This window comes from Coturnix japonica, chromosome 3 (genome assembly GCF_054131305.1).
Source record: "Coturnix japonica strain WE chromosome 3, WE-NBRP24, whole genome shotgun sequence".
Taxonomy (NCBI): Eukaryota; Metazoa; Chordata; class Aves; order Galliformes; family Phasianidae; genus Coturnix; species Coturnix japonica.
The window spans coordinates 41,006,298-41,034,056 of record NC_140665.1 but is presented as its reverse complement, the minus strand read 5'-3'; the positions used below and the strand labels follow the sequence as shown (position 1 = coordinate 41,034,056).

General features: G+C 40.8%; 1 protein-coding gene and 2 long non-coding RNA genes across 6 annotated transcripts in view; 1 reads left to right on the top strand and 2 right to left on the bottom strand.

Moving 5' to 3' along the window:
• Nucleotides 1-27,759, top strand: part of LOC107311478 (uncharacterized) — a 103,726-nt gene that overhangs the window by 1,014 nt on the left and 74,953 nt on the right. For both annotated transcript variants that reach the window (XR_001554086.3, XR_014944772.1), the window contains exon 2: nucleotides 7,530-7,602. This is a non-coding gene — a long non-coding RNA (uncharacterized LOC107311478). The remainder of the gene's footprint in view (nucleotides 1-7,529; nucleotides 7,603-27,759) is intronic.
• UNC93A (unc-93 homolog A) lies at nucleotides 335-23,823 on the bottom strand. Of its 3 annotated transcripts, XM_015857998.3 has the most exons (10): nucleotides 23,507-23,823; nucleotides 19,940-20,039; nucleotides 16,789-16,938; nucleotides 14,772-14,953; nucleotides 13,766-13,995; nucleotides 10,741-10,866; nucleotides 7,731-7,948; nucleotides 6,505-6,640; nucleotides 5,035-5,166; nucleotides 335-858 (listed from the first exon to the last, which is right to left on the bottom strand). In XM_015857998.3, exons 3-10 carry the CDS (start codon nucleotides 16,873-16,875, stop codon nucleotides 593-595), a joined length of 1,377 nt encoding a protein of 458 aa, XP_015713484.2. In that variant the 5' UTR covers nucleotides 16,876-16,938; nucleotides 19,940-20,039; nucleotides 23,507-23,823; the 3' UTR covers nucleotides 335-592. The 3 variants fall into 3 exon arrangements, 2 of the variants coding, with proteins under 2 accessions (XP_015713484.2, XP_015713483.2); XR_014944771.1 differs by lacking the exon at nucleotides 7,731-7,948; XM_015857997.3 differs by lacking the exon at nucleotides 23,507-23,823 and having other exon boundaries at nucleotides 16,789-16,990; nucleotides 19,940-20,211.
• Nucleotides 24,650-25,575, bottom strand: LOC146761379 (uncharacterized). The gene is made up of 2 exons (XR_014944773.1): nucleotides 25,508-25,575; nucleotides 24,650-24,797 (listed from the first exon to the last, which is right to left on the bottom strand). It is a non-coding gene; the product is annotated as an uncharacterized LOC146761379 (long non-coding RNA).

The following is a 27,759-nucleotide window of genomic DNA, read 5'->3' as shown; positions in this document are numbered from 1 at the left end:
GTCTGTCTGCTCCCTGCTGTTGGACTCAGTGCAGACAGACCTGTGCTGCTTGCTGCCTGACTGTCATGGTCTGGTATGAACTGTAAATACAGCCAGCCTATAGCAGAATGCTACTGACAGCAAGTGCTTAAAAAAAGGCAGGATGAGAAGAATACAGATCTTTATAAACAGTGGCTCCACAATCATTGATCACTGGAACCATTGTAATCAGGTGAGCAACTCCAGTGGCTGCCATCTTCTGATGCTGCACATGGTTTATTCAGCTTTGGTTTTAAACCTGTGGTAGCGGGTCTGATCCACAGATAAAAAATGTTAGGGCTTTAAGAGTCTTGTATACATTTATCAAGACTTTATTAATTAAATACACATATATATATATTATATAAGACATTTAGTTTTATGAAAAGACAAAGTCAGATGATCTACCTTTATAAGGCTGAAATGTCAAAAGAAATTTTTACTCCTAAGACATTTGTATTTTACTGGCCCCCAAATCTGTTCCTTTACCCTCTGCCTGGAGGCAGTACACATTTGGAACACCTGTGGAGACCTGCCTATAGGAGATAGCCTTGATTACTCTGGCTATGATGGGTTAGATACGTGTTTCCTGGGTGCGAGGTCCCTCGTTTTCCTTTTCTGTAGCAGCAGATGTCCCAGGGGATCTCTTAGCTTCCAGGTACTCAACCACTCCATATGTCACCATAGACAATATAAGCACAGCCAGTAAAATGTACAGCTTAATGTAGACTCTCAGTGTGGTGCTGTAACCAAAGGCAATGACAAATCCACACGATTCCCAGAGACGGTAATTTGCAAAAGCAGCCTCTGTGTGTTTCTCAAATAAAACACCGTAGAGACCTGAAATCAAGGAGACAAGGCTTGTGAAGGTTAAGTTTGAAACCATGTATTTTCTGCAACAGGGATAAATAGGCCACATCAGGGAAAATAAACCCCCACTCTTAAAGGACAGAAAAAAGAAAGTACAAACTTTGCTGTAGAGTATTTTTGCAGTTCTGTGAATTGTGGTAAGTTAAAGAACAGAGCAAAGATGACAAAAAAAGCAGAAAATAGAGAAAAGGGGAAATAAAGTGATAGGAAGAAAAGATGTGTGGTGTCAAAGTAAAGTGATAGGAAGTTTGTTTTTCAGATTATCAGTGAAAAAAAGAGGAAGGTTTGTAGGCAAGTCCTTACATACTTTCATATTCACTGGAGAGCTCCTGCTGAGTTTGGTCAGCTGCACACCCACGTCTGGGATTCAGGCAGGGATTCTCACCTCCAGGTACTACTGGTGGAGCACCCGGGGAAGGGCAGAGGGCTCGCTTTCCTCTGGGTGCTGAGCTAGCATCACTAGTGATAACAAAGCCAGTGTTTCCACTGACTCAGCTATGAATGTGATGAACTTTGACTTTTCTCATTCATTTCTGTATCTAACAGTACATATATTTGAAATATGCATATTCAGCCAAAAGACAAAGAGAACAAAGTTCTCTAGAATTCTGGGTCTTTATTACCCCAACCCTGCCCCAAGTGTAGTATGACACAAGTTGCCTGACTGGAGGTGTGGAAGGGCCCACTGGGCTGGCTGAATACATGGGTTGCTATGTCTGAATTCTTGTTGGTAGCCATAGGGTCTCACTTTCATGGACATATCTATCCTCCTTACTACTGCCTGCCTTTCCACTCCTACAGCCTTTTTCCCTTCCTCTGATATTGGTAGGCATGGATGTAGAAAAGGACTGCTGAAAAACAATTTTGTCCAGGTTTATGAACTTGTCAGACTGGTTTACATCCTTTCTAAAAGCACACGTCATGCTGTAAAGAGCTTTATTTTATACTGAAGTCTACCTGAGCTGTGCTGTTGTCCCTGAAGTTTTATTGCCAGGAAGGTGATAACAGCAACCGTGCTCAGTTTAGATAAGAGAGGGAAGTACACACTCTAAAATGAAGCAGGTTTCAACTGGTAATGGAGTGCACACATGTACACAGGCATATTAGGAAACTTATAAAATGAAATGGCTCATCTATTATTTGCCTGTATACCTCTAGGGGGAACTCTAGCATTAACTATCCACAACAGGCCAACGTAAACCATCTCTGGTTACCGTAAAATGCCTGGAGTATGCAGCACAATGATGTTGTATTTATTCAGCAGTTAGTCTGCTGAAATGGAAAGGGTGTTCGTGGGAGCTTGCCTAAGGAAACACCACAGACCTTAGTCCCTAATGCTATTTTACAGGTCTTAGTCTCACCTCATGACCTTTGGTGTCAAGAATTTCTTATACTATTTTAGTGCTGCTTTCCCTCTATAAAACCAATGAAGAAAAGAAGATATGCTGTCCTAAACAGGCATTTCAAACTGCTGATCTTGTTCTGGGATGGAACATTATAGAGCAATGTCACTGCACAATCTCTTGTCATCATTATGACAATGCAGATTCTGTGCTTTTTTGGTACTAGGAGCTGCAGAATAACTGTAAAAGGTGGCAAAAAAAAAAAAGATGCTGTGCAAGGAACATTTGTCTTTTTGCTGGTTAGCAACAAATCTGAAGTTTTAATGAATATCCAGCAGGATCCCAAGAGTGTGAGTGACCCACAACAGTGCTGTAATAGAGGTTGAACTTGTCACAGCACTGCAGAGCACAATAGCTACAACAGTTTGCCCACACAACACTCAAGTTGTGCTTTGTAAGGGCATTAGGAACTGCACCATCTTCCAGTCTCCATCTCTGACAATGAAGTCCTCTGTACCTATTCCCTTCTTTTAATGAGGGCACTGAGTGCCCCTTGCTCAGGCATGCAGGATCCACACTCAAATGTCCTCAGTCAAATATCAGAGGACAAGGACTGATGGAAAGATCCTTCGTCATAGTGAGTGACGTAAGATTCTGCAGTATGATTCTTATGAGTGTTGGGAAGAGGAGAGGTGGGGAGCCAGGCTGGCAGGAGAAGCAGGAAATGAATTACCAGCTTTACTTCAGAGAGTGAAAATCATCACCGATGCTCTCCATTTGTAAGCCTGAATAATGAGAGCACTGAATTACAATTGTACCAAAGGCACGAGGCTGTGGGTTGAGATGAGAGAAGCTGAGAGGGTGTTGCTTGACACGTGTAACAGCTCTTCTTTAAGTGATATGACCTGAAACTGCTGGAAGGACAGAGCGATCTGACTGGTTGCTTCCTTATTTGTGTAGGGGACTCTAGGAGTGCTGGAAAGGAGTTGCTGTAAGCACCAGGAAAAGAACTATGGTGATTTCCCTTTGGCTTTCTAGAAGTAATGTGCTGATTTATCCAATGGGCAAAATCATCAAATCACCTACAGAGGTAATCAGAGGGATGAGAGAAGGGATGCCGAGACACACAAGCAAATGTGGGTCCAAGTGAGTTAGTTCTGCCACCTGTGTATTCCTGACAAATATGAATTTGAGATGGAGAAAACAATACCCATGAAATAAGAAGCAAAGTACAAGTGCAAGTGGGAGAGCATTAAACAGTATCTTATGGACACAGGCTATGGCACTGATTTAAAAAGACTACGACTGACAGTCTGCAGCAGCCTGTATGTATTTCAAGTCATCAGAGACTATAGCTTCTTCTTGCCCTCTCCAGCATTTTGTAATCTGTATTCGGTCTCTAGAAGAGCACTTCCTCTAGTTCCCATTAAAGGTAAGTATAAAGTAAACCTCTACTGAAGTGAGTATGTATCAGCTGGTTATCTATACTGTGTATAATACTGGGGTTTAATAATTACATTGTATCACAAAGCAGAAGATCACAAAAGATTTTAAGGATACGTGTAATACATCAGACAGGAAGTCCAAACATAGCCTTGCAGTAACAAATTCATAGGATGAGAGTGTAAGAAATAAGGCAAATATGGAACAGACTTTCCTGCTGAGTCTGGCAGTCAAAGGCACAGGGACCTTCTGAGTTTTACATCTCCTCTGTACCACCAGGCTTTGTAACCCCCTGAAACGATGTAACACCAACTTAATACCAGTTACATTTTTGGGCTCTTGTAAATCCTTTGGCAATGAACACCACAGTTTATGTATTTTCTGGAAAAAAAACCACCACATTTTCCTTCATTTTCTATGAAGCCAACTGCAGGACAGTGCTGTTTGGTACCACTTGTTCTGTTATTAAAAGAAATAGTGCACAAATCATTTTCTGTTCGCTTTAACTGTATTATTCATGATTTCACATTCTGCTTTCCTTATCACTTGTCCAGGCTGAAGCATTCTAGTTCATTATTCTTCCTTCACATGGAAGCCTCTCATGACTCTGCTTCTTTTTATTGCCTTTTTGTACCTTATCACATTTGATTATGATTTTTAAATGGAGCAAATCAGAAATGCATGAATTGTAGATTTACGTGGTTGCATAATGTAGTTCTCTGTGGTTTTTTCTCTTTTTTTTCCCCCTAATAACTACAAAGAGCCAATTTACTGCTTCTTTTGTTGCTGAGATTTGAGTTGATTTTTCTTGAGTGCTCTCCTATTTTTTTTATTTTTTTTATTTTTTTACAAAAGAGAAACTAAATGTAACATTCTTCTGAATCTTCTAATTTTCTGTGAAATACACTCCTCCAGAATATGTATTTGGAATACCTGTTAGCATCTGTTGCAGTGTTCTCCTCTCTTCATCTTGGACAAAATACTTAATAAGTATTCTACTCTCTCATTCCCAACTTGTGATTTATTCTAGCCCCTAAAGAGCTAATATATCACACAGTCTCACAGTCTCGTATGGGTTGGAAGGGACCTTAGAGATCATTGAGTCCAACCCCCGGGATTCAAGCCTCTGTGTAGCAGAGTGGCACTTCTACCATTTGCGCCACAGGGGATTCAAACCCGGGCCTCCAGTGTTGCAAAGCTGCATTCCTACCACTGCGCCACCGGGGCACACTGTGTCTTTCAGTTCTAGACTTAAACCCATTCTAATTATTATGCACGTCCTAAACCAGATTGCTTATAAATATAAACACACAGATCTTCATGTCTCAGGAGAATTCATTTCATTGTCACCAAGACTTACCATTAGTTTGTGTCTGCCAAATGGCATCCGATAAGCCCCAAAGAGCAGGGAATATGAAAAACACGACGAGCTGGTTAGAGTGAGGTTTCCACAGCAGTAGTGCTATTATACAGGCAGTGTTCGTAACTGTGGCTGTTGGTTTAGAAAGAAAGCAGAGGAATATAAATGCTATTATATGCAGGAGAGAGAGTTGTAGATGCACTTTAAAATTCTTCCCCCAACTAAAGCACAAGGCAACTTTAATAGTCTTTTGTTAATAATTCTAAGCAGTGTCCCGAACTCAGGGATCCTCAGAGCTGATGTGGCTGTTATCCTAGGGGACCAGAACTGCCACTCAGCAGGAGAAGGGGCCACTGAAAGCCTCGCAATCCAAATGAAAGGCATGTGGCAGGGGAGAGAAAGCACTGTTCTGCTCTGATTAAGTAGTCCTAGGTTTCCTTTTGGGGCTAAGGAAGACAATTAAGAATGTCCTGAGGATCTTAAAAGTAGTATGTAAATGGGTAACTGATTAGTCCCTGTCATTGGCACACTTTTCTAGTCTGAATGCGAAGACTAGTAAACACACCTGAGAGCTTCAGAGGTCTTCCATTACTAATGCTATTTTTTATTGCTATTAAGTTACTGTTGGCTGGGTTTTTTTGTTCTTTTTTTGTTTGGTTGGTTGGTTGGTTGTTTTTTTTCCATCTAAAAGGAGTTCCATGCAGACACATATAGAAGAATCACAGATGATTTAGTGATGGTGCTGTAATGAACTCTAAATTTCTTCTTTCTTGCTCAGGTTTAAAAACTCCTGTGGAGGAAATCCCTCTAGTGATGCACATTAACTCAGCCAGTGAAGTTTCTAATAATACAGGTTTTTAACAATATAGGCCTGTGTGATGGAAGCAAGGTATCAATATACCTTGAGGTGGATACTTCAGTGGATACTGGGACAAAAATGAAATCTTTTTTGGTGTTTTTCTGCCCCTATTATGTCATTGCTCCCTGCAGTGTTCTCTGGAGAAAGGGAACTAGATTCTGGGTTACTTATGGTTATTTATGAAGTGCTTTTTAAGGTGTGGCAGAGGAGAAATCCTTTTCAGGTTCAGTGTAGAACTCAACATCTGTAATCTGTATTGTAGGATAATTTATCACCATTATACTGTAGCTATAAAGCTTCAAAGCTGTAGGACATTTTCTGAGTAGACAGTACCCTCAAAAGCAGGGTGATCTTCTAGGTCTTTTCCAACCTTGATAATCCTGTGATTCAGTGATTCTGTGAGCTACACCACCAGCAAAGTGACATAAGACAGTGGCTTGAGCACAGTGGTTTGTTGTGCTATTCTCTTCTCGTGAGTTAAGTTTGCCTCCACACTGGTTTTTAATTCCTAGCTGACAGGGAGCTCTCACTTTGTTCTGCATGCAAAGGGTCCAGCACTGGATTTGATGTATTATGGGACGTGATCAGTCCTTTGAGTGGCCTTTACATACCTAATGCAAATAGAAATTTTCTACCCGTGAACTGAGAGATCTTTCCAAAGAGCAGAGAACAGAGGGAATTCACAGCTGAAAAGCAGATCATCACGTAACCAACATAATGAATCCCCAGGGCACAGGTCACGTAAGTCTGCAAGAGAGGAGACAGTGGTGACACATTGGCTTTAGTGAAAATATGCAGCAATGGTTCAAATGTCTTATCATGAGTATTTAGTAAACAGCCAACACAGACAAGGTCAAAGGAGCACAGCTACAGAGTTTGCTGACAAGTCTCTGAGTACTGACATATTTGGACTTCAACAGTGATATTCCTAACCCAGTTCCCAGACAGACTGATGCCATGCAAACAGCAATAACAAGAAGGGGGAAAAACTGGAGCACTGCTAACCATGCAAATAAAACTCCTGGCAGTGACAGTAGGAGCTTTCTGCCCTTGCCTTCATAGATCAAGATCTGAAATCTGACAATTGGTGCTATGGTCACTACTGTGCAGTTCCCAGGAGGCAAAGAGGACCTCATCTATAAGAGCATTCAGCCAGCCAATGGATGTGGCCATAGAGTGCCCCTCTCAATCATTCAAACACAGCAGCAGGTGCCTGTATGCTAGGTTTGAAAGCTTGAGTGTCAAATAATCAGCTCAGGAGCTTTGCTCCCTTTCTTTGGAGGCTTTCTCAACAAATGTGTGGAGAACATACCTGCAGTGTGTCTTATAGAGTGAGGGAGGAGGAGCAAGAGTGGTTTTGATCATTTTAATGCAAAGGTTTCCAGCCAGCAGTGTTGAGGGTTTGCCCTCTTACCGTAAAGGTTCTCACAATAAAATAACGTGGTATGTGTGCTGACTTGCACTTATAAAAACTCAAGGGAAACCAGAAGGAAGGAAGACAGAAAAATTTTGCAGGCTTCTGGCTTTTCTCCCACGTTGTTATTTACAACAAACTGTTTCAAAGAGTTTGAACCTGTAGCTCTCCACTGTAGTCTCTGCTGATGAGTTAAGCTCTCCAATGTGTTTTTTTTTTCAGGCTGTTCCAAGGGAGATATTTACCACTGCCTTATCCCATTTGAAGATGTCACTCAGTGTTCATTCAAGTAGAGGTAAGCAGTTATTTAGCTAACCACAAATCACCATTAAAAACATCTTCATTTAACAAGTAAATATAAATCAGATGCAATTAGTAGGACACAAAGAACAATTAGAAATAGATTTTCATTGTCATCCACACCTTTGTGTAGTCACCAGCAAGAAATCCCTGTTCAAACCCACTGTACATTGTCAGAGGGATTAGAAGACACTGTCTTTTATCTTTAAGATGCTGGAAAGTTGCTAGGAACGTAGACCAAAAGGATGATGTCTTTTGTATTTCTTTCTCATTCTCTGCTTGTTCAGATTTGATCTGGTCCAGAAATATAATAATCAGCAACACAGCTAGCACACCACTAGCTGCAAAAACAAAACAAAAAGTTCATGAAAAAAAAAAAATGAGGAATGCTGGAAGAAGGATGGGAAATTGCTTGTTACTGTTACTGTTCTGACTTAGTGCTTAGCTCTGCATGGGATGTTTTGGCAGATGAGTCTGATTCTGCTTCAGAGTAAAGGCCATTTCTGTGTAAACAAGGAGGCCTGATCTACGCTCACATCTTCTTCATACAGCTGTACACCTTTCAAATCCCCTCTGCTTAGCTGTGACTTGGCTGTTGTGACAGCCGCCAGGCCAGCTGCACGGCCACTGAGGGTGATGGCTCACCCTTCCAGGGCAAGGCAGGGGTCACGGGGACAGGGAGCTGGCCAGAGAGTGCTCCCTCTGGGTCTATCAAAAGGCTTTAAATCAACACAAGAGAGGAATATTCACTTTTGGTGCCAAGGCATTCATGGCTGGGGGTGGATCTTCCTTTAAATACATGGAAAGAAAAATATAGTGCTAAAAGTACAACTGTTCTCTTGGATCTCAGTATATATAGCCTTTTTTTTTTCTTTTCTTTTTTTTTTAATCAGCTCTGAGCTGTGCTTTAAGTACAGAATAAGTGCTATTTTGAAGATGATAGTGAACAGCTGTGCTCTTGAAAAAGATGTGCCACAGCCTCGAACTTATAATTTCTTAGCAGAAGCAGCATATAAAAGAATACATATGGTAGTTAAAAAATGATCATGCATGCATTAGTCTATGTACATTTCTCGTGGAGTGAATCATAAAGGTTTTGTTGGTGTTACCAAGAATCTATCTGTGGCTCATAATACCCATGAAGACAAAAATTGGCAACCGGTTTCTGACAGATAAAAGGCATGACTGTATTTCCTCTCTTACTGATGGACTAGAAAACCGTCCATGGAAACCAGTGGAGTAAGAGGAGGACTAAGCACCTCTTCTCATCCATATGGCCAGTTTGGTGTGCTCCCATGCACTTATCCTCTTTTCTGTGAACTTTTAATGCCCAAATATATTAGCAGATTTACAGAAATTTACTACATTTTGTAATCATATATTATTTCTTACCTGTGTTTCCTAGAATGAAATTATATTCTCCATTGTACTGGTTCTCTGTGCTAGCTGGACTGTAAAACGTTAGTGGTGTATATTCAGCCAGTGTGTTCATTGGCGTGTTTGGGCTGATGGCAAGACTTAGGAGAACAGGACATTTGTATTACAGGGCAAATATTCTAACAAATATGTTAAATGAATCAAGAGTGATTACAGGAGATGAATAACTGCATGGCTTAATAGTGATTGGTATGAACACAAAAAGAAACATCCACAAAATGAACAAGAGGCTTATCTATTATTGGTTCCACCTAAGCAGGCAAAATGTGTACTCAGCAACCAAACAGGAAAGACATTTAAAAAATATGTCTGTAAAATGAAATATTTAGTTATTTGGTTTCCCTTGAGGTAGGAAAAGACATATCTTTTATTAAAAGCTTAAAAGAAAAATGAAATCCTACTGACACAAGGTCAGTAGACAGCAAGGTTGCATTCATTTTGCATGAGCAAAGCCTAAGGGACTGCTGTATACGTTAGTCATCACATTTGAATTTAAACTTGAGAGCCAAACCTGCCTTTAACAAAAAGGCATCAGCTTCAGCACCCTGTGGAAGGGAAGTGGGGGAAGAGTCTTTGTGTTTCCTCACTTCCAAGGAGTGGAGGTTTGCGCGGGAAGGGGGGGTTTGCTGTGGTGGACTTGTCTGGTGAGTGCTGGCTCTGGGTGGATTGCATTTAGTGTAGGACAAATTCTGTGTGTCTGTCTCAGCATTGAAAGTCTATCTGTGCAGGGACTAAGATATTTTAACCTACGTAAGGCCACATTCTGACTTGCTAAAATACTTCTCATTCATCTAGAGATGAACCTGTTTTGAGACAAATGCATTTTGAACTTTATTCATCGCTACAAAATGTTGCTGAGTTCTTACATATCTATTTTTGTCTTTGCAGTTTTTGATGCATCAGTCTTCTCTGTCTTTGATTTCTTTCTAGTCCTGTGCAAGGAAGGTTGATAGCAGCTGTAGTTACTAAATGCGAGATGTGCCAATTCACCTACTGCAGCTTTTTATATCTGATTTTCTCACAAAAGCATTATAATTTAAGTATCACAATTGAGAATTGACTGGAGTTGTAATATCTCAGCAGGGATCCAAAAACCTGCCCCCGAATGACCACATGTTGTAGGAGCTGTGGTTCACATCCACCTCTATTTACAGTACAGTTCTAACACTGAACTGTGGTACACAGGTTAGAACACTCCTGCCTGTTCTGATCAGCATCCACAAGTGGCTGGCAGCTGGTGAGTTCAGGTAGAATCATAGGTTGGAAGTGACCGCTAAGATCATCTGGTCCAACCAGCAGCAGTACCTCTAGCAGAGCTGCTCTTAGCACTGTGGACCTCTGCTGGCCTATATTAATCAACCTGATGCCATCAGCAACTAGTTTGCTATTACTGATGCTAAAAATGGCAGATTTAAAACTTTGTCTTGTGTTATCCTCAAATTGCAGTGTAAGCATGCTTTCAATTCTACTCTGAATCGCCTTTCCTCCAGATGAGAAGTCTTTCTCCTTTAGACAAAATTCACATGGCACTGGCACACAGCATTTGAAGCTTCTTAGGAAGGAGTAATTTACAGCTCTCACTATCTTATTTCCTTCTAGCTAGGAAGTTAGAAATTTAATCCACAAAATCATGCTTGGTTTCACCAATGCTAAGTTCCCCATCAGTGCTACTCATTGATGACTGTGGATTACTTACCAGTGTAGACCCCTAGCAGAGTGTAGACCAAGGACTTAGAGGGTTCTGCCAAGGCAGTGGTGTTAGCGGTATTGCTTATGCAATCATACGCCCCACAGCATGCCAGATCTTCTTCTGAGATTTCCACTAATTCATTAAGAACCAAAATAAAAAGAAAGAAAGGCAAGACAGAGTGAGTTCAGATGAATGCATACTATATATAAGGATGTAGTGAAAAAGGAATCTAGCACTGAATACCTAGTCGTGGTTTCAAATCCTTCCCATTACAGATGTTAACTTCAGAATCCAAGCTTAACACACACACACACACAAAATTGTTTTAATGGGAACAGTTGCTCAAGACAGAATGTGGAATTGATGATTACATGAAGGCACAGACTAAAGCCATGGGCTTGCATCTGACTGCAATTCAGTTTGTATTATTTGAAGTTCCAGTGTTTATCTGTAACTTCTAATCATATTACACTGCAAGAAAGGTCTTTCAGTTTACAGCAATGCTTCTCTGCTCTCACAGCAGAGCACATTGTCCCCATCCAGGAAATTTCTGTGTATGCTATAGGAATGGATACCACCTTGAGACATCTTCTGTTTTATTAATCCAAGTTATGATTACCTGTTAATGCAGTCTTCCAAGAAACTGTCTTTTCCTTGTTTTATTAATTTGTTACTGGCTTTATTGCAATTTAAGAGCATATTTGAAACCAGAACATTATGGCAGGGTTTGGAGTAAGATCTTTGCTTTGTTTAATCCCTTCAACCCTGTGCTGAACTTGTGCCAAAGCTGCACACACGCACGTGCTTACACACCCTGTGTGTCCTCATGACACTACCCACTTCCTTTAAGGCTCAGTTTGTAATGGCAAAATACTGACCCAAAGTGTGTGCATGAATAAGTTTTGCAGTGAGAAAAGGTGATTAAAAAAAAAAAAAAATTATTTCAATAGTTGCAGAATTTTCCATTGGTCCAAGCATTGTAAAGAGCAATACGGTGTACCTTGACTGATTTCTTAAACAGAACTTGGTCTGTAATTTTACAGTTGAGTTACTGAGTAACAGCATTGAGTGTGCTTTTTCCTTCTGCTTCCATAGCTATTCATAAACTACTTTAGGATCAATATAGATCAAAACATAAACAATTACCTTGTTATAGTCAGTGGCTATTGCTAGGTGGTTTTGGACAAGCAAGCCCTCAGTCAAGTTACTGTGTGCAAACTGTGACTAATACTAGTAAAGCACGGAACTGTGCAAACAAGTTTGTTTGTTTGTTTTGTCTGTTCATGTATAATCTGATGGTGAACACACAGTTAGTGGTATGAGTACTACAAGGCAGGGTGTTCTGACAATAAGTCTGCAATGTTGGTGAACGAGAAAGGGTGACTCTTAATTTACACTGATTTCTGACCCTTGTTTAGTATTCCATCATGGAGCAGCTTGCCTTGCTGTTTCTGGATTCAGTGATGCAGACAGTACATTAATGCTGTCTACTAACACTGTATCTTTCTTACTGCTCCATGAAACTTTAAGCATATTTGAAGTGAGTAATACCGGTAGTGGGTACTTTGCTGCACTGTCAGAGGAGAGGCAAGGAACTGAGTGCCTGGAGACCCCTACCCCCAGCAGAAATTCTCTTCTGCTGACAAAACACAGCTGGCAAGTATGGCTTGTAGCATGGCTGCTCATCACTGAGATATACATGGCATTTGGCTTTGAGAGCTGGTCATTGCACACCTCCCAGGAGAGCAGCCTTTCCTGAGATCCCATGTAACTGATAAAAATAAATAAAAGTTAGAGTTTCTTTGGAGTTCAAGGAACTTCCTCAGATGTAAAAGTATGGCGGATTTACAAGATGGCCAGTATTTTAATCTTCATATTAACATCACTTAACATGATGGGTACTATGAGGCAAGGGAGAGTAAAATGTTTTGCAGACCCCACCGCTGCATCAAATCTTCTACCCTACAAATGAAATCAGAGCAGCTGGTCCCTCCTGAGACATCATGTGACTCAGTAATCAGGTCAGAAAGGCTCCGCTGCAAGTGATAAAGTCCTTTAGCATTCTGCTTTGATGGTATTTGGGTTTAGAAGATGCCTGATTCTCCACAGTTATCACAACCATCTTGCTATAAACCCAGGGATTCAAAGATTAAAACCTGATGCCAGCTCTCTGATGCTTGGGTTTAACCTAATACCTATTTGAATATCCCCCAGAGAACATACAGTTTAACTGAGCCCAGGAAGAGAGGTAGCTCCTTGCTATTCGTAGTAGCAGTGAACATGGAAAGCTCCTTCCATGTCCATCCTGCTCTGACTTTGACAGTATAGAGAATGGCTGGGAGACTGCAATAAAAATAATACACAGTAGTGCTCTGAATGTCTAAGGTGGTGTCCAAATATTAATTTATCTTCACAACTGCCTGTTTAAAGCTTATGCCAATTACAAGCATAGGAAATGAGGGCAGTGCTGTTGAGTGATTTCTTCAAACTACATAAACATCTGCTGTCTGAGCCTGTAATGTGCTGGAGGAGTCCTGGCATGCAGATTCCTGCCAACAGCTATTTCGATTTCTTCTTGACAATTCTGAAAGCACTAAGTTTTGGTGAGCGCCAACCCTGGCTTGACTAACCACGAATGTTTAACTGCAAACTAATTCAGTACTATAGGCTTTGTGAAAAGGATGTTCCTGTATTTTGCCTTTTGTTTTTAATCCACTTTAGACCTAGAAGACTGCCACTGCCAGCAGCCTATCTGTGCTTCAGACATGAGAGGAATTCAATAGACATCTATTTTTGAGCTAGATGTCTGAACTGTCTTTATAGCTGATGAAGTGTTAATAGAAAATAAGACATTTTCGGAGCAATTTTGCGGAGCTGCTGCAGATGAGCTAACTCACATCTGAAGTACTTGTTTTTGCTGATTATGATGGGAATTGAGGGTCACTAGCTCAACTACAGAAATCTGCTCTTCAATCATCTGAAACTAGCTTATGTATATAGTAGAAGTGCCAAGTTTTAAAAGATATTTTACCTTTGCTGGAAGATTGGCTAAGTATCAGGGATGAAATAAGATTTCCCCAGATTCCAGAGGACTGAAATATCAGAAAGAAGACCCCAAAGTATTGGCTGATAATGTCTTTCCCAATTTTTCCTGCTTTCTCAGCATATGAATTGCCAGCAATGGTGAGGTAAGTGCATTTGGCAGACCAGAGTGGTGCTCCTCCTAAGCCCAGGATCACAGAGGTAGGGATTAGTGTGTACCTGCCAAAGAACACTTTATTTAGCAGAATTATCATCCATTAGCATAATAATCATTTGCCCAAAGATCCAGAGGCAAAAAAACAGACATCAAAGAAATAGATTTATCCTGTGTATGATTCAGCAAATCTATTGTGTGAAATCAAGAAAGAGCCAACCTTACAAATCTTAGGATCTGAAAACACTCCCAGCTGTGTCGAGGGGCTAAGTCTGGGATAGCTGGCTTTGTGCCCATGTGCTCAATCCCCTTGTAATTGAGAATTACATTGCACCTGCTCCTCAGAAGATGGATCACAACAACTTTACTCTGCAGAGTTGCATCCGCTGTTACTAGAGAGCAGGAGTATATTGTTCACCCATTTCTAAAATGGCATGGTAGGAACTCATCTCCTCTACTCACACATCCAGATTTCTCTTCAGTCCTTTCAAAAACAGACCAAATAGTCATTTGGATTTTAAAAGAAGCTTCTGATTTTGTTTTGATTTTTTTTTTTCCTCAAAGGGAAATCTCTGCAATACATAGGAGCTGGAGAAGCAGCTTCAGGTGGGTGGGTGGGAGGATGAATGGATGGATTCATTCATTCATTCTGGCTTTTTGCATCTCTTCTGCTCTATGTGTTACTGGATTTATTTATCCCTCTTAAGGTAATGCCTTTTGCACCTAAATATTCAAACCCACAGCTATCATAGGGGTTAAAACAAAAGAGAACTCTGCCCTCACTGTTATCTAGCCCAGGCACAATACAGAGGATTCAAGTATTTAAATTGGTTAATAGTACCAGCTAGCGTAGAAGTTCCCCAGGGAGAAGGCAATGTAGCAGCACATGGAGCCTGCAATGGTCCACTTGCAGCCCAGCTTCTTGATGAGAATTGGGGGCAGAAACATGGATGAGACGATAAGAGCAGCATAGAGAACGCTTAGGGAAGCAACACCCAGGCCTTCCTCAGAGTTGAGACTGCTCTGCATAGACAAAAACAATGGTTGAGACAGATTTTACCACAGGTGTATGCCACTGTGATGTACAGAGGGTGGCTTTGGTCAGAAAGAGGGAGATGGAAGCAAGGTGTTACCAAGTCCTTTCCCCAGAGGACTCTGTGAATTTGTCATTTTCTCAGTGATAATTCCTTTTAGAAGACATAGTACTGAACTGGTTGAGGATAACTCAGATGCAAAACTCTGGTGAATCCAATTTTAGATCATTTAATGTATCCTGATTACAGAAGTTGAGTGTCTGATTTTGTCAGCTACAGCCTCCAAGAATGTGGAGCCAAGCTTTCCAAATCATACTATCTCTTAACCGTTAAGAGTTTCTCTATGGGTGAATGGGAGAAGCATTGAAATAAACATTGTCTGTTTTCAATTCTTCACCTGCAGACTACAGTGCAAGAATATAATCATTTGATCATGTTGCAGGAAGTCCTCTCTAGCCACCAAAATAAAGCGAAGAGAGAAGGGATCTACATTGTAAGTCAGCACTGCTCCCTCTTGCAGGATAGGGGACATTGATGTTGCAGTGCTGAATCTGAACGTGTGTGTTTTCTGATGCTAGGGCTGACTTATAACTTCTGAGGTTTATCATTGCCCATCTTCCTAGTCTTCCCAATTCATAACACCTCCATCCATTTGTAGAACTTCACTGAGCTTGGAATTCAACAGTGTTAGCAAACAAAAACCAGAGAGAGAAGAGGTGAATGTACAGAGATAGGAGGGACCTTCAGTGTGGGGCTCAGGGATGTGATTTAGCGGAGGGTTGTTAGAGTTAGGATAGTATGGTTAGGTTGTGGTTGGACATGATGACCTTTAAGGTCTTTTCCAACCTGAGAAATTCTGTGATTCTCTGACATGAGTTTAGCCCCTTGTTACTGCAGATAACTATCATATTATATTACTATAATAATAAACAAAAACCTTAATAATAATAATAATGTTTAATTCCACCTTCAAAGCATACATATTCCTGCACTGGTTGGAAAATCCTTCCAGAACCCACTTGGTTCAGGGCATCTTCTGGTATTTTTAAGCTATGCTAAGAAAGCTAGCTATTAGAGTATGGTATGCTGTGTTCAAATCTCTCTTAAAACCTACCTCAGTACTGTGTTTCTAGATCTCAATTTCAGTATAAGCTGTGGCCTGCCTTTCCTATGAAATTGGGTTTTTTTTAATTACTGTGTTGTATCATGGAGCCAAGAGTTATAGTATTATATCTATCTATCTATCTATCTATCTATCTATCTATCTATCTATCTATCTATCTCTCTATATATTTATTTATAATATTATATATATAGTTATAATTTATATAGTATATATAGATTTTAATGCTTACATTATTTAATGAGTTAGTTAGGAATATATTTTTATTAATTAATATTGCTGTGTTTTAATAATAATGAAATTATAGCAATTAAGAAGTATTCCAAAACCAAAATCTTTTCCAGAAAATAAATCTGTTTGCAATTTTACAATATATTTGTTTGAGAAATATCTCAGAGAAACTTAGTTTTCATTCAGACAGCTTTTGTGGATCTATAAAAGTACACTCATGGAAGTATTCCAACTGATGAAGAAGGACCAGAAAATTCTATTTAGTAGATGCTATGGACATGTGTGAGGGATACTAACCCATGCTATGTTGATGTCATAACCTATCTCATGAATATATCTATACCTATGTAATATATAAAAATATATTTACATTATAAATCTATGAGGAAGGCTGAAAGATTTCCCACTACCTCTTGGGCAGATGCATTTCTGGGCCAACTCTGCCAACTATTTGAAGATGCTCCACTTACCTGTAGACTCTGGAGTCCTCCATAAGCAGTGAAGAGAAGTAAAAATCCAAAAGAAATGACCAAAACATTCTTAAGATTCCTTTCCATGTTGAATCAAATAAGACAAAGGTCTCCCAATGCACAGAATTGATCCAACTATTCCAGGGGATGCTTTGAGATGGAGAAAAACAGCTTATGTTTTGTTGGGAAAGATCACTTTTCTCTGTGTTTGTAGAGGAAAGAGTTGTTAATTATTTGAGGACTGTCCAATGAACTTTACTTTTTCTGATACTAGAACTCCTTATGGAGCTGTTACTCATTCACCTGGTTTGACTGAGGCAATAAAGCGTGCTCCCAAGTGAAACATATCAAATTTTATTAGATTTGCCTTTGATACTTGGGTATATAAGTCATTCGCAGTACTTTGGGTTTAGTGCTGCAGTCATACATGATAGGACTTTCCCCTATCACTGGCACAGAAGAAAAATCTGCACTGAAATGCCTGTCTAGCATGAAGATAACACTAATCCATAAAGGGCAAAGATTAAAAGATCATATTGAAATCTATATTAGGCCTGTTGCTTAACTAAGGTCACAAAAGATTTCAAGGAAATGGGATTGTTTTTAATCAAGTGTCATCTGCATACAGCAGCTGTCTATACCCACGCAGTGTGTCAAAACAGGGTTGCTGGCTGCCAGGCAAATGGGAGCTTCTTCATCCACAGGGGGAGCACCATGGCTTTGACATTCCAAATTTACTAAGTCATGCTCATGAAAATCATTTTTCTCTGTCAACTCAAAAGTCAAGAAGTAATCTAGCTAATAAATGAAAAAGCAATTTCCTTTCCCCTTCTCTGGCCCCTAGAAAACAGCAGACTTTGTGGGATGTATTTAATCTTCCCAACTCTGCCTGCCTCGAGGGATGAAAAGGTCCCCCCTGTTTTATCCTATTCTGTCTGTTTTCTGTTTGTCAGTGACACACTGGTCACCCTGTGAGACACTTCCTGGATATTCCACTCCCAAGCACCAGGTTTTCCTGCTCCTAAGCCAGGCAGGGTGGGCAGATCTCCTTCAAATGATGCTTCCTGCAGCTTTAGTAGGGGATGGATTTTAACCCGGGAGCAAAATGGGATCCAAGACCCATGCTGTACCATGAGGTTTTTCAAATGATGGTGATCTGTAGGGTGTCCATAGGGTTTGGTAAGAATGCACAGTTAAGGCTTTGTACAAATCCCACTAGATGGCACAGTTTTGCTTCCCACAGGGAAGGATGAGGGTGAGGGGTGGAAGTTATAGATCATTAATTCATTTAACGTGTTAAAGAGGTCACAGCTAGTTTCTCCTTTGGATAAAATTCCAGTATATGCTTTTCCATTTTTTTCTTTTGTCTTATAATCTCCTGGATTGATTTAATACAGAAAACATAATCTTTTAATTCTCTTTTGTCAATGGTACTTCCAGATTTCAAGTCTAGATAGTGAAATGCTGGCTTTTTATTTTAGACTACCATGCTCAGCATGGAAAATACAACTGTTTTGCAGTGTTTGTAATCCTCTTCAAGGCTTATAAACCAAACTGGTGCTATTTTGACCTCCTGATTTCACATTTTTTAGATTTATAGACCCTTACTATCTTCCTATCCAGAGCTCTGCATAATATATTTGTACTCAGTGACAACACATTGTTCCTTTTTTGGAGCCCTTAGACTTAGTCTGCAAAATTCTAGGGGACTGAGGTCACAGGTTGAAAAATACTGAATAAGTAAATGAGTACTTCTCCTAATCTGAAGCATAGTTTTGACCTGCTCTTGCAGATGTGGGAACCAAGGATAGCACAAAGCACATTCAGTTCTAAAAGCCTTTATTTTCAGTGCTCTGTTTTGGCATTAGCAATAATGACAACTCAGCTTAAATTTAAAAAAAAAAAAAAAAAAGGTAGAAAAACAAACATTAACTTGACATTATTTTTAAAATGCAGTGTTAGATGGGATCAGCACTTCTGGGGGAATTCTGAACTCTGAGTTCTGTCACGTCCTCTTAGCAGCACATTGTTGGAGAGCATATGGGGGATGGTGAGTTTGAGGGATTTTTTCCTCCTCTTGGTGATCAAAGACAGTTATGCCTGTTCCATCCCTCTTGCCTTGAGCTTTGGGTTATCCAGCTGCCTGCTGCTGAGCCTCTCCCTAGGAATGCATAAAGTTTCTACTGAGGAATCTGATAAGGCTGAGGAGCTCTTTGGTACCAGGCAGCAGTGTCTCCAGCAGGCCTGCTGTGCATCACCCTTGACACCTCTTTCATTCTTTCAGTTCATCTAACAGAGATTAAGTGAGTCTCAGGAGCTGTGCACTGTACTTCGTGCTTAGCTTTTGCACTAGAGACTGCAGTCACCAGACTGAAACATCTCATGGACTGCAATCATAAGTGTAGAAAATTGAGCAGTGTAAATTCAAGACTCCATCCTATGTTTTCCCTACTTAGTCTTTGCTGGTTAGATATATTGTTTAAGCAATTATTTTAATGACAGCAGCCCATATCCCAGAATACTCACTGTGGTATTCATTGTCTTGGGAGGCTGTTAATTGATAAGCTGCTTGTCCCTTGAATCTACCTGTAGAAAGGATGAGTCTTTTTGTATGCTGCTTGGTGACGGCTTGGTCACCCACACAACATGGCCAAGAGTGTTACAAGAGCTGCTTGTAGCTGCTGTGACACTAGTCTCCAAGTAGCTGACAGGGAGCAGGCACTGCAGAGGACAAGTGCTTGCCCTTGGATACCTCCAAACACAAGGGTGATGAGAGTGGAGACAGTCTGCATATTCCCATCTGGAGAAATGAAACTAGTTTCTGCCCCTTTTCCATGGTGAAGACATCGCAGATGCCCTAGAGGGAGGCACCGGGATGGAGCCTATTGTCCTGAGCCTAGCATTACTGAAAAGCACTTGGTATACTGGCTCATGCTGGAGTTCTTAAAGGTGACAGAGCCAATAAATTGCATAGACCTACTGGGCAAGTTACAGAAAACTACCTAGTAAACAGTTCCAGCTGGTCAATCCCATGCTGCTGCTATTTAATCCAGTCTGTTAGAAATAAGAGCTGCAAACTCTCTTACCAGAGACTCCTAAGAGGCAGTCAGGACCCTCCTTTCACTAAGCTACCATCATCCCAAACACTCACCTTATGAGCACATCAAACAGAAGATGCTCTTCATGGGCTGCTGCAGCATGGGTGTCCTAAGGACAGAAATGACTCCTCCAAAGAGTAGGGTACCTGTGAACTGTGATGTTTAAGCATGACACAAAGTTAAATGATCCAAATAGAAAAAATCTTTCACAGTTTGCGGCAGGTATAGGAGAGCATGGCTGATGAGTCTAATTCTACAGCAGCCACTCTTTTTTATTTTTCCAAAGTTCTGTTCTCCCAGGGAAAGAGCCTGTCCTGAAATGTCTGCTGTGTTCCCACCGACCAGGCCAATGTCTGAGTTCTCCATTCAGAAGAAAAGGGGCTAATTAAAATTCAGGGCTGCTTGGTCCAGGCTGCCTGCACAGCATTTCCTTTCTTGCTCTGGTAGTTTGGCTGTATCACTCCGTTCTTCCCCTCCTCCTTCACCTGCTTTGGTGTTCTGCTAATTTTGGAGCTGAGGTTCATGACTCATAAAGCCAAGCCGCTCCTGACAAGGGGCCATGATTTTAGCTGTTTACCTTGACAAAGGTTAGGTTTGCTCTTAGTATTTGTGAGGCTGTGACAATACCATGAGAGTAAGTGCTGGTTGGGAGATGAAAGAGGTGAGGTATAATAACCCATAGTTGGTGGCCTTGTGAAAAAAAAATAAAAAAATAAGCTGTTGAATGCTGAGAGAATCAGAGCTCAGAGGTGAGAATTGTAATATTCAGCTGAGCAAATTAAGAAGTAAAAACTGGAGGTCGGTCTGGAGAGGGTTGACAGTCAGTGAACTTATTTTGCCCACAAAATGAGAAAAAAAAATAATTGTTTTTGTGGTGCCAAAGGTCTTAACAGTATGAGTTGCTCCTGCACTCCTCTAAATGTCCAGTCATCCCCTCCTCCTCCAGTTCACAAGTCCAAATGTACTGTATTTTCCTTTCTTCCTTTCATATAATGCTCCCTTTCCGTCATGCAATATGTTGTCTTTTTGTCTGTGCTCCCAAGGCCCTCCTATTTGCATGGCTGCACAGGTATTAGGATGCCTCTTCTGACTTCATCTTACCTGATGATGTCCTTCATCTTTCTCTGGAGGCACCTAATTGTCTATCTCAGTCTTCTCTTCTGTCTTTGATGTATCCTGTCTTCCTTTATTGATTTTCTCTTCCCTGGCCTTAATCTCTGCTTTTCCCGCCCTACCTCACCTCCTTTCTGCTGCTTCTGCATTTCTGGGGAGTCACCTCAAAACTGCTGCTCGTGTCCCATCTCACTAATTTTGGCTCTGTGGACTTACAGGTCCATCTCCCTCAACACTGTTCTTAATATCTCACTAGGACCTTTTCCAGCTCTACTACCTATCCCTCAAGGAAGAGGAGAGATTCCTTGTCTCATGCACTGTCAGCTCATGGTAGAAGGTGTGGAGGAATGGGGGGCAAATGAAAAAATTCCAGACTGTGCAGGCCACAGATTTGAATGCAATTGCAACATTTCTATCTGTAAGACTTTGTTGGACACTTTTCTCATAGGACATTTGTCCATTCTGTTGAATCCAGCTGCCAAAATAACCAGTACTGTCTCTGTAGTAAAGGCAGGAGTCAGTCTGAGTTAGGATCAGGTGATGCCAGTCCAAAATCATCCATAAATTTTTATAAGCTTGGAGAAATAGTTTCTTTAATGTTTTTGTACTTCTTATAGATGTTACCAGCCTCCTGGGATTTTCATCTCCCTTGGCTGGGGTTTTCAACGCATGAAGCATTGTCTGTGAAGGTGTTCATAGACCCTGATTCTAGCCTAGTGAAAGACTCAAACATGACAATAGCAGGACATGGGGAAATGGTTTTAAGTTGAAAGAAGGAAGATTTAGGTTGGATGTTAGGGGGAAGTTCTTCACTAGGAGAGTGGTTAGGCCCTGGAACAGGCTGCCCAGGGAGGTTGTGGATGCCCCGTCCTTGGAGGTGTTCAAGACCAGGTTGGACGGGGCCCTGGGCAACCTGATCTAGTAAATGTGTATGTTTGGTGGCCCTGCCAGGCAGGGGGGTTGGAATGACATGATCCTTGAGGTCCCTTCCAACCCGGGTCATTCTGTGATTCTGTGATTCTGTGATTGTGAAGCTGAGCTCCTGCTCTGTGCAGCAACCCCATTTCTCCACTGCAAATGTCCTGCTCTCATTCTCATATATGCAGGTGCGCTCATCTAGTTCATTTTACTTTCTTAAATCTGTTTCCTAAGCACTTTTGGCATATGTGTGCACACCATGCATTTTGGGTGTTTCAGAATAGCTGGAATAAACTTGTTCCTAATCCTAAACCAGCGGCTGTCTCTGTAAGGTTTAACACCCTGCTAAGGTAAACATGCCACTGTTGAGATCTGTGCTTTTCTAATGAAAGGGTAGGGAGGCGGATCCTGCATATGAACAATAGACTTTTGTATGGAAACGGCTCTGGAGACTTAAGAACCATTTACTGGAAACTGCTAGACTGCACATTAGCTGTTCACAAGAGCATGCATCAGAAATTCCTTGCACACACCCATAAGGTTGCATGGGAGGATGGAACTCTTGTCAGCAGACCAGACCTTTTGCCAGGTGTGAACTTCTGGCTTTCCCTTTTGATTCATGTGGGTGCTCATGTTGTTAGTAACTATCACATTAGTAAAGACCATAAGTGGACAGCAAAATAAAGGGTTCTGTAATGTTGAACCAGGAAGACTGCTTTTGAAAAGCTACCACAAAGACTTGTGACCAGTTCATCTCCTTGCAGAAATAAAAGGTGAAGGGGAGAGGAGCTTGATCCTAGAGAGCTGGTTTAGCTGGTTTGCTTCAAGGCATATCTGCGTAAATACCCTGGGATTTGGAGGTTCTGACTCTCCAGTCCCTTCTGCTTTTCATGTGACTATGGTCTGCATCCTTGTCTGGAGGTCCCCTAAGAAGAATATATGCCATCTGTTTACCATCTACTTACCATCGATATAAGTACTTTTGGCAGATGGAAGCAAAGGTATCATGGCTCTTTTCATTTGCAAGCTTGGCTGCCACTCACCTGTGCTTTCTCCCACTGGATACAGTATAACAACAAAGAGGTACAGGAGTTACCAAGCTGCAGAAGTGCAAGCCTGGTACTTGAAAGCAGAACTTTAAAAAAGGGCAGCTCCTCATAGGCTGATGTTTAGTTTGGCATCAGATAAAGGAGTTTTTACAGACAAAAGATCAAATCTGTTCAAATTAATCAGATCAGGTGATTTTGTTGTAGTTTTCTTTCATGCGATATATTGTGATGATAAAACCTGTTCCTTATCCCCATAGATATTACCAAGTACACGGAGCAGGTAACTACTTGGTATTTTCTACAGCACAAAAGTGAAAGAAACCTCCATAATCTTTCCCTAGGGTGACAGAGTGTCTCTCCCTGGCCTCAGCCAGAGAGCCCTTCATTCATCCCATCGCTGGTAAATTATGCAACAATCCAGGACAGCTGTTTACCAGCTGTCCCTGGCCCTTTTCTTCCCATCTGCTTTCTTCCACACATGTTCCTCTAATTGCAGTCTGACTAGTCTGCAGCTACTTGTGTTCAATTAAATCAAATTACCTTTTCAAATGGCTTCCTGTACATTCAGATTATGATGCTATGATAGACCTCTCTGGAAACAGGTACCGGAATCCAGCTGGAAACGTCTTGATAGTCATCCTTCTGAACAAGCTCCATACATCCTGTGTCCTTATGGAAATCAGGAGGCCTTCTTTGTCTGTCCAGTCAAGCTTCTTTCTTCCCAGAAACAGCCCCAGTAATCAATCCTATGAAGGCTGCAAAGCTCCTATGCTATGCTTGTTTGGAAACTCCTCTTCGTTTTGTCGGCTACTAATGTAAGCCTCAAACTAAGAAGCAAACAATTTCTTTAGGAAGACAGGGCACACAGAACTCCACCTCTTGCTTATCCTCTGAAATGAGTAGTTACTATTTAATTTGCATTCTTGCTTGCATATTCATGAACTGTTAATATTACACTGAAGTTCTCCTGCCTCTGGAGAATTGCAGAGTGCTCATCAGGGTCACTCTGCCCAAATCTTATTAGCATTTCAGTAACTGCAGGATGATGAGAACTAGCAGTTGCTTGCTTCATGATACGGTAGGCACTCAATAGGGGCCTGAAGGAGAAAAGTGTCAGTCTGTTTCCACTGGTTCCTAAATCAATACCATTCAAATAGTTACTGTATACAGATAGTTTCAGCCTGGATTGTATCTCTGGAAAACCTCCTTATTGTTTTTTGTATTCCTGAATAAGAGTCACTTGGTCTGTTCCAGGACCCACAGCAGCTGGCTGGAAGTCTTTTGTGACAGTCTTCCGTATGCCTGTGGCTGAATGCCATTGACTTTCCCATGTGATAAAGGTTCAAGCTTTATGATGTCAGTCAAAGAATAACGTTAAAACTTCTGAGCTTTGTAGGACAACTCAGGAGAAAAGGGTAGGAATAACTGTCAGAGCACATGGCAGGAAATCTAGAAGTAATATCTAATTTCTAACAGGCTACTTGTTTCGTAAACTCGGAGAGAAGATATCTCTATTCTGTTTTCTAGACTAAGGCCAACTAGCAGAACAGAGTGGACTAAGTCAGTCTGTGGCTGCTTTCAGAAGATTTTTAAATACAGTTATAATGTCAGAAATTATAAAAATTATGCTAAATGTTTAATCCTCCCTTCTATACCTCTCCAGGGGTATGACAGCTTGGATTATTTATCATTAAACACTGGTTTAATTATGTTGTATCTGAAACATTCTCTTCCAAAGATAGCTATTTAAGTGTTCTTGTTAGTCCAATAGAGAGAAAAACAGAGTATACCACAGAAAACCTTTGTGCCTTTTCATTGTGAGATCTTTTCTCTGTAAGACAAGAGAAGAAAATTAGGGAGTAAAGCTACATCATGCAGAGAAGGAGTGCCATGGAGGCATTTAAGGCAGCTAGAGACTAGCATACAAAGTGGTGACCTATTTTTCTGATGCTTCTGATTACTAGACCCCTAAACAATCAAACTCTTCACATCTTCCTTTAATGATCAGAGGTAGGAGACATGCACGCACAGCTCTATCTCTTTAAGGAACAGAATGTGCATTAAGAGGCTTTCAATGAACATCTAAAATCAATGCTAAAAAACCCCTACAATTAACGTTAATTAATTTTGAATTTCAGTGCCAATTATTCTATTTTTGTGCTTATATATGTCCAGTTCCCTCTGACCTGTCTTTTCTTTTTCACTGGATCCTAACATAGCTAAAGTCTCAGGGCTGTAGTCCCCTGGGGTACCTCCTGCAAAATACAAGGTGGGGCTGCAGCCATCTTGGAAGCTGCAGATGTTTCCTATATGTCTGACTGAAAGCCATTGGCTTTTATCTCCCCTACCACTGTTAAAGCTGACTAAACACTGTTGTTAATGCAAGCTCAGCCCTGCTGGTAGGTACGAGCCTGCAGAAAGTATCAGATAAAGCAGCAACAGTCTTCCTCCTACTTACCTACCACCAGCAAGGTGAGGTCAATAGGTAGAATGGTTTTACGTGAAGGCTCCTTAGACCTTGTAAAGGGCTCTGTCATTTACCTGATGTATCTCAAAGGAGGAGCAAAGGGCTGAAGTTCTGCTCTTGCAGGCCACTTACATTGATCACTGGAAGAGCCAGGAAATTCCTATGTTTATTGTACAAGTGTTGCAATAAATTGTTGAGCAAGCTGTCAGGTGGGAACACTGTGGAGATGGGATCTCAGTGGTGAATTGCTGTGTGAGTGTACATGGTGTAGCTAGCAGAGTTTTGTGCATTTGGAGAGCAGGGAACTAGTGGCACTGGATTTGTCACGTAGCAGTATTTGCATTTCCCTAGAACGGTTTAGAGATGAGGTTTCTCAAGGACTGTTTAAATTCATGTATAACTGAAAGGTATGTAAACTGCAAAGTATCCCCTGACAGTGGAGGTAGACGCTGAGAGAATAGCTGTTTACCACAGAAATCTCAGGGTTGTGTAAGTGCTTAGAACTTACACAATGGGTAAACGGGGGCAAAAGGAAAGAATCACAGAAGAGTTACGTGCAGCTCTCTTGAGCTGAGCCTGTGTTGAGCTTGAGGCTCTCTTATACCTTGGCCAAGCTTTTTCCCCAGTAGGCACTCCAATCATGAAGAGGAATGGTAAAAAAAAAAACACCAGGACTTCAGTATGAATCTGGTTTGTTGTAGCTATTGAGTAGAACCATGGCTGTAATGACACGATCTGGTATGTAATGGTGCAGGCTGTAACCTTGCTGTCTGCTACACAATAATTCATCTGCAGAGATGAAAACTGCACTAGGAAGAATCATTTCTTTTCATCCTTTATATTGCTGGAGAGCCACTAGAGAGTCTTAACCTTAGAGGATGAAAGCATCCAAGACTAGGTTTTGCAAAGAGTAGAGCTTAAGCCTCTGTTTTGGGTTGCAAACATTCTTCTATGCTTCACATGTCAAACTCCTGATATGGACTTATAATTAATAATACTTTTAAATCTTCCCCTATCTGCTTAAATTTAGAACCTATATGCTGAGTTCTAATGGAGATCAGCTTTTACTGAGAGAGTGTTTGTTGGCAGCATGCAGAGTAACTTAAACCTCAGAGGAACACATAAAATATTGTAGCCTAAGTAGTTGGCTGAAACTGCAGTTCAAAATGGGTAAAAATCTTTTTATTTCAACATTTAAAGAAAAGCACATCACTCCTAAACGTATAATATGTGAAGCTTGTCAAAGGTTTTTTATATTTGTAATTATAGCACCTGTGCTGAAGAGAGGGTGTCAGTTTGTAACTTTGTGGCTTTTTTCCCCGTGAATGTACATTTTTAAACCTTCAGTGTATCAGCAGAATATTGTTGTTTGTGGAACTACCTGGATTTGGTAATGAGAATCAACAAATGAACCATTTACTGACTGCAAAATTGAGTTTTATAACTGAGAGACTGCTGAAAACCTATGTATATCTGAGGGAAGCAAAAATGAAATTGCATCATATTGTATGTTTTCTGCAGATCTAAAAGAACTTGATGTTTCTGGATAAAAGCCCCAGAATCACATACAGTTTGGTTGGAAGGACTGCTGAACATCACCAGCTCCAATATAAGCACTAAGCACCGCTGCCATTAGAAAGAGGTCAGATCAGCCATGAATTTGCTCAGATTGGGTCTTGAAAAACTTCCAAACTTGAACACTACACAGCCTTCCTAGCAACTTATTCCTGTGTTAAGATTTTAAAATATAATTAATTAAAAGCTCATATCAGGACCTTGACTTACAAAAGAATGCTTGCAACATTACCCTCCCAGAAGGGAAATATTTTCCTCTGTGTAATGCAAAAGTAATCATTTGTGGTTTCTACTTTCCAGTATTCAGCTTTCAGTTTTATGTTAATGTTCTTCTCTTAGGAGAAAAATGGTCCCACCTGTACAAACTTCAAAGGAATGGGGGAAATGTCAGACATGAGGCACCTCAGCTACTCAGCTCAGTTAATCAGCTACACTCCTTAAATGCCCTCTCTGTTAATGGAGAAACTGACATTTTCAGATGGAGATTCAGAGAGACCACAGCTATTTCATCATGGTAAATTTGTCTGTGAAATGAGATGGACTTAAAGATGTTTTCTGCTCATTGTGTGCATCAGCTTGGAGTGTTGATGAAACATGAGTTAAAAGCCTGATAAAAGACCTGGGAAAATGTAACCTAGGTTGAAGTTAAGGTTCCCATACCAAGTACCACTGCAACACTTAGCTCCAGTGAAATAATACTGGGCGGTGGGAGTCTCCTCTGGATTGTTCTGCAGATGAATCTTTTCCATCA

What these genes read in the sequence shown, in the direction of transcription:
- UNC93A (XM_015857998.3), bottom strand. Translation starts at nt 16,875, where the DNA reads ATGGAAAGGAATCTTAAGAATGTTTTGGTCATTTCTTTTGGATTTTTA. An exon ending in GGGAACTTCTACGCTAGCTG is followed by an intron (nt 13,996 to 14,771) that starts GTACTATTAACC and finishes GTTCTTTGGCAG; the next exon opens with GTACACACTAATCCCTACCT. An exon ending in TTGGCAGACACAAACTAATG is followed by an intron (nt 859 to 5,034) that starts GTAAGTCTTGGT and finishes CCTTGATTTCAG; the next exon opens with GTCTCTACGGTGTTTTATTT.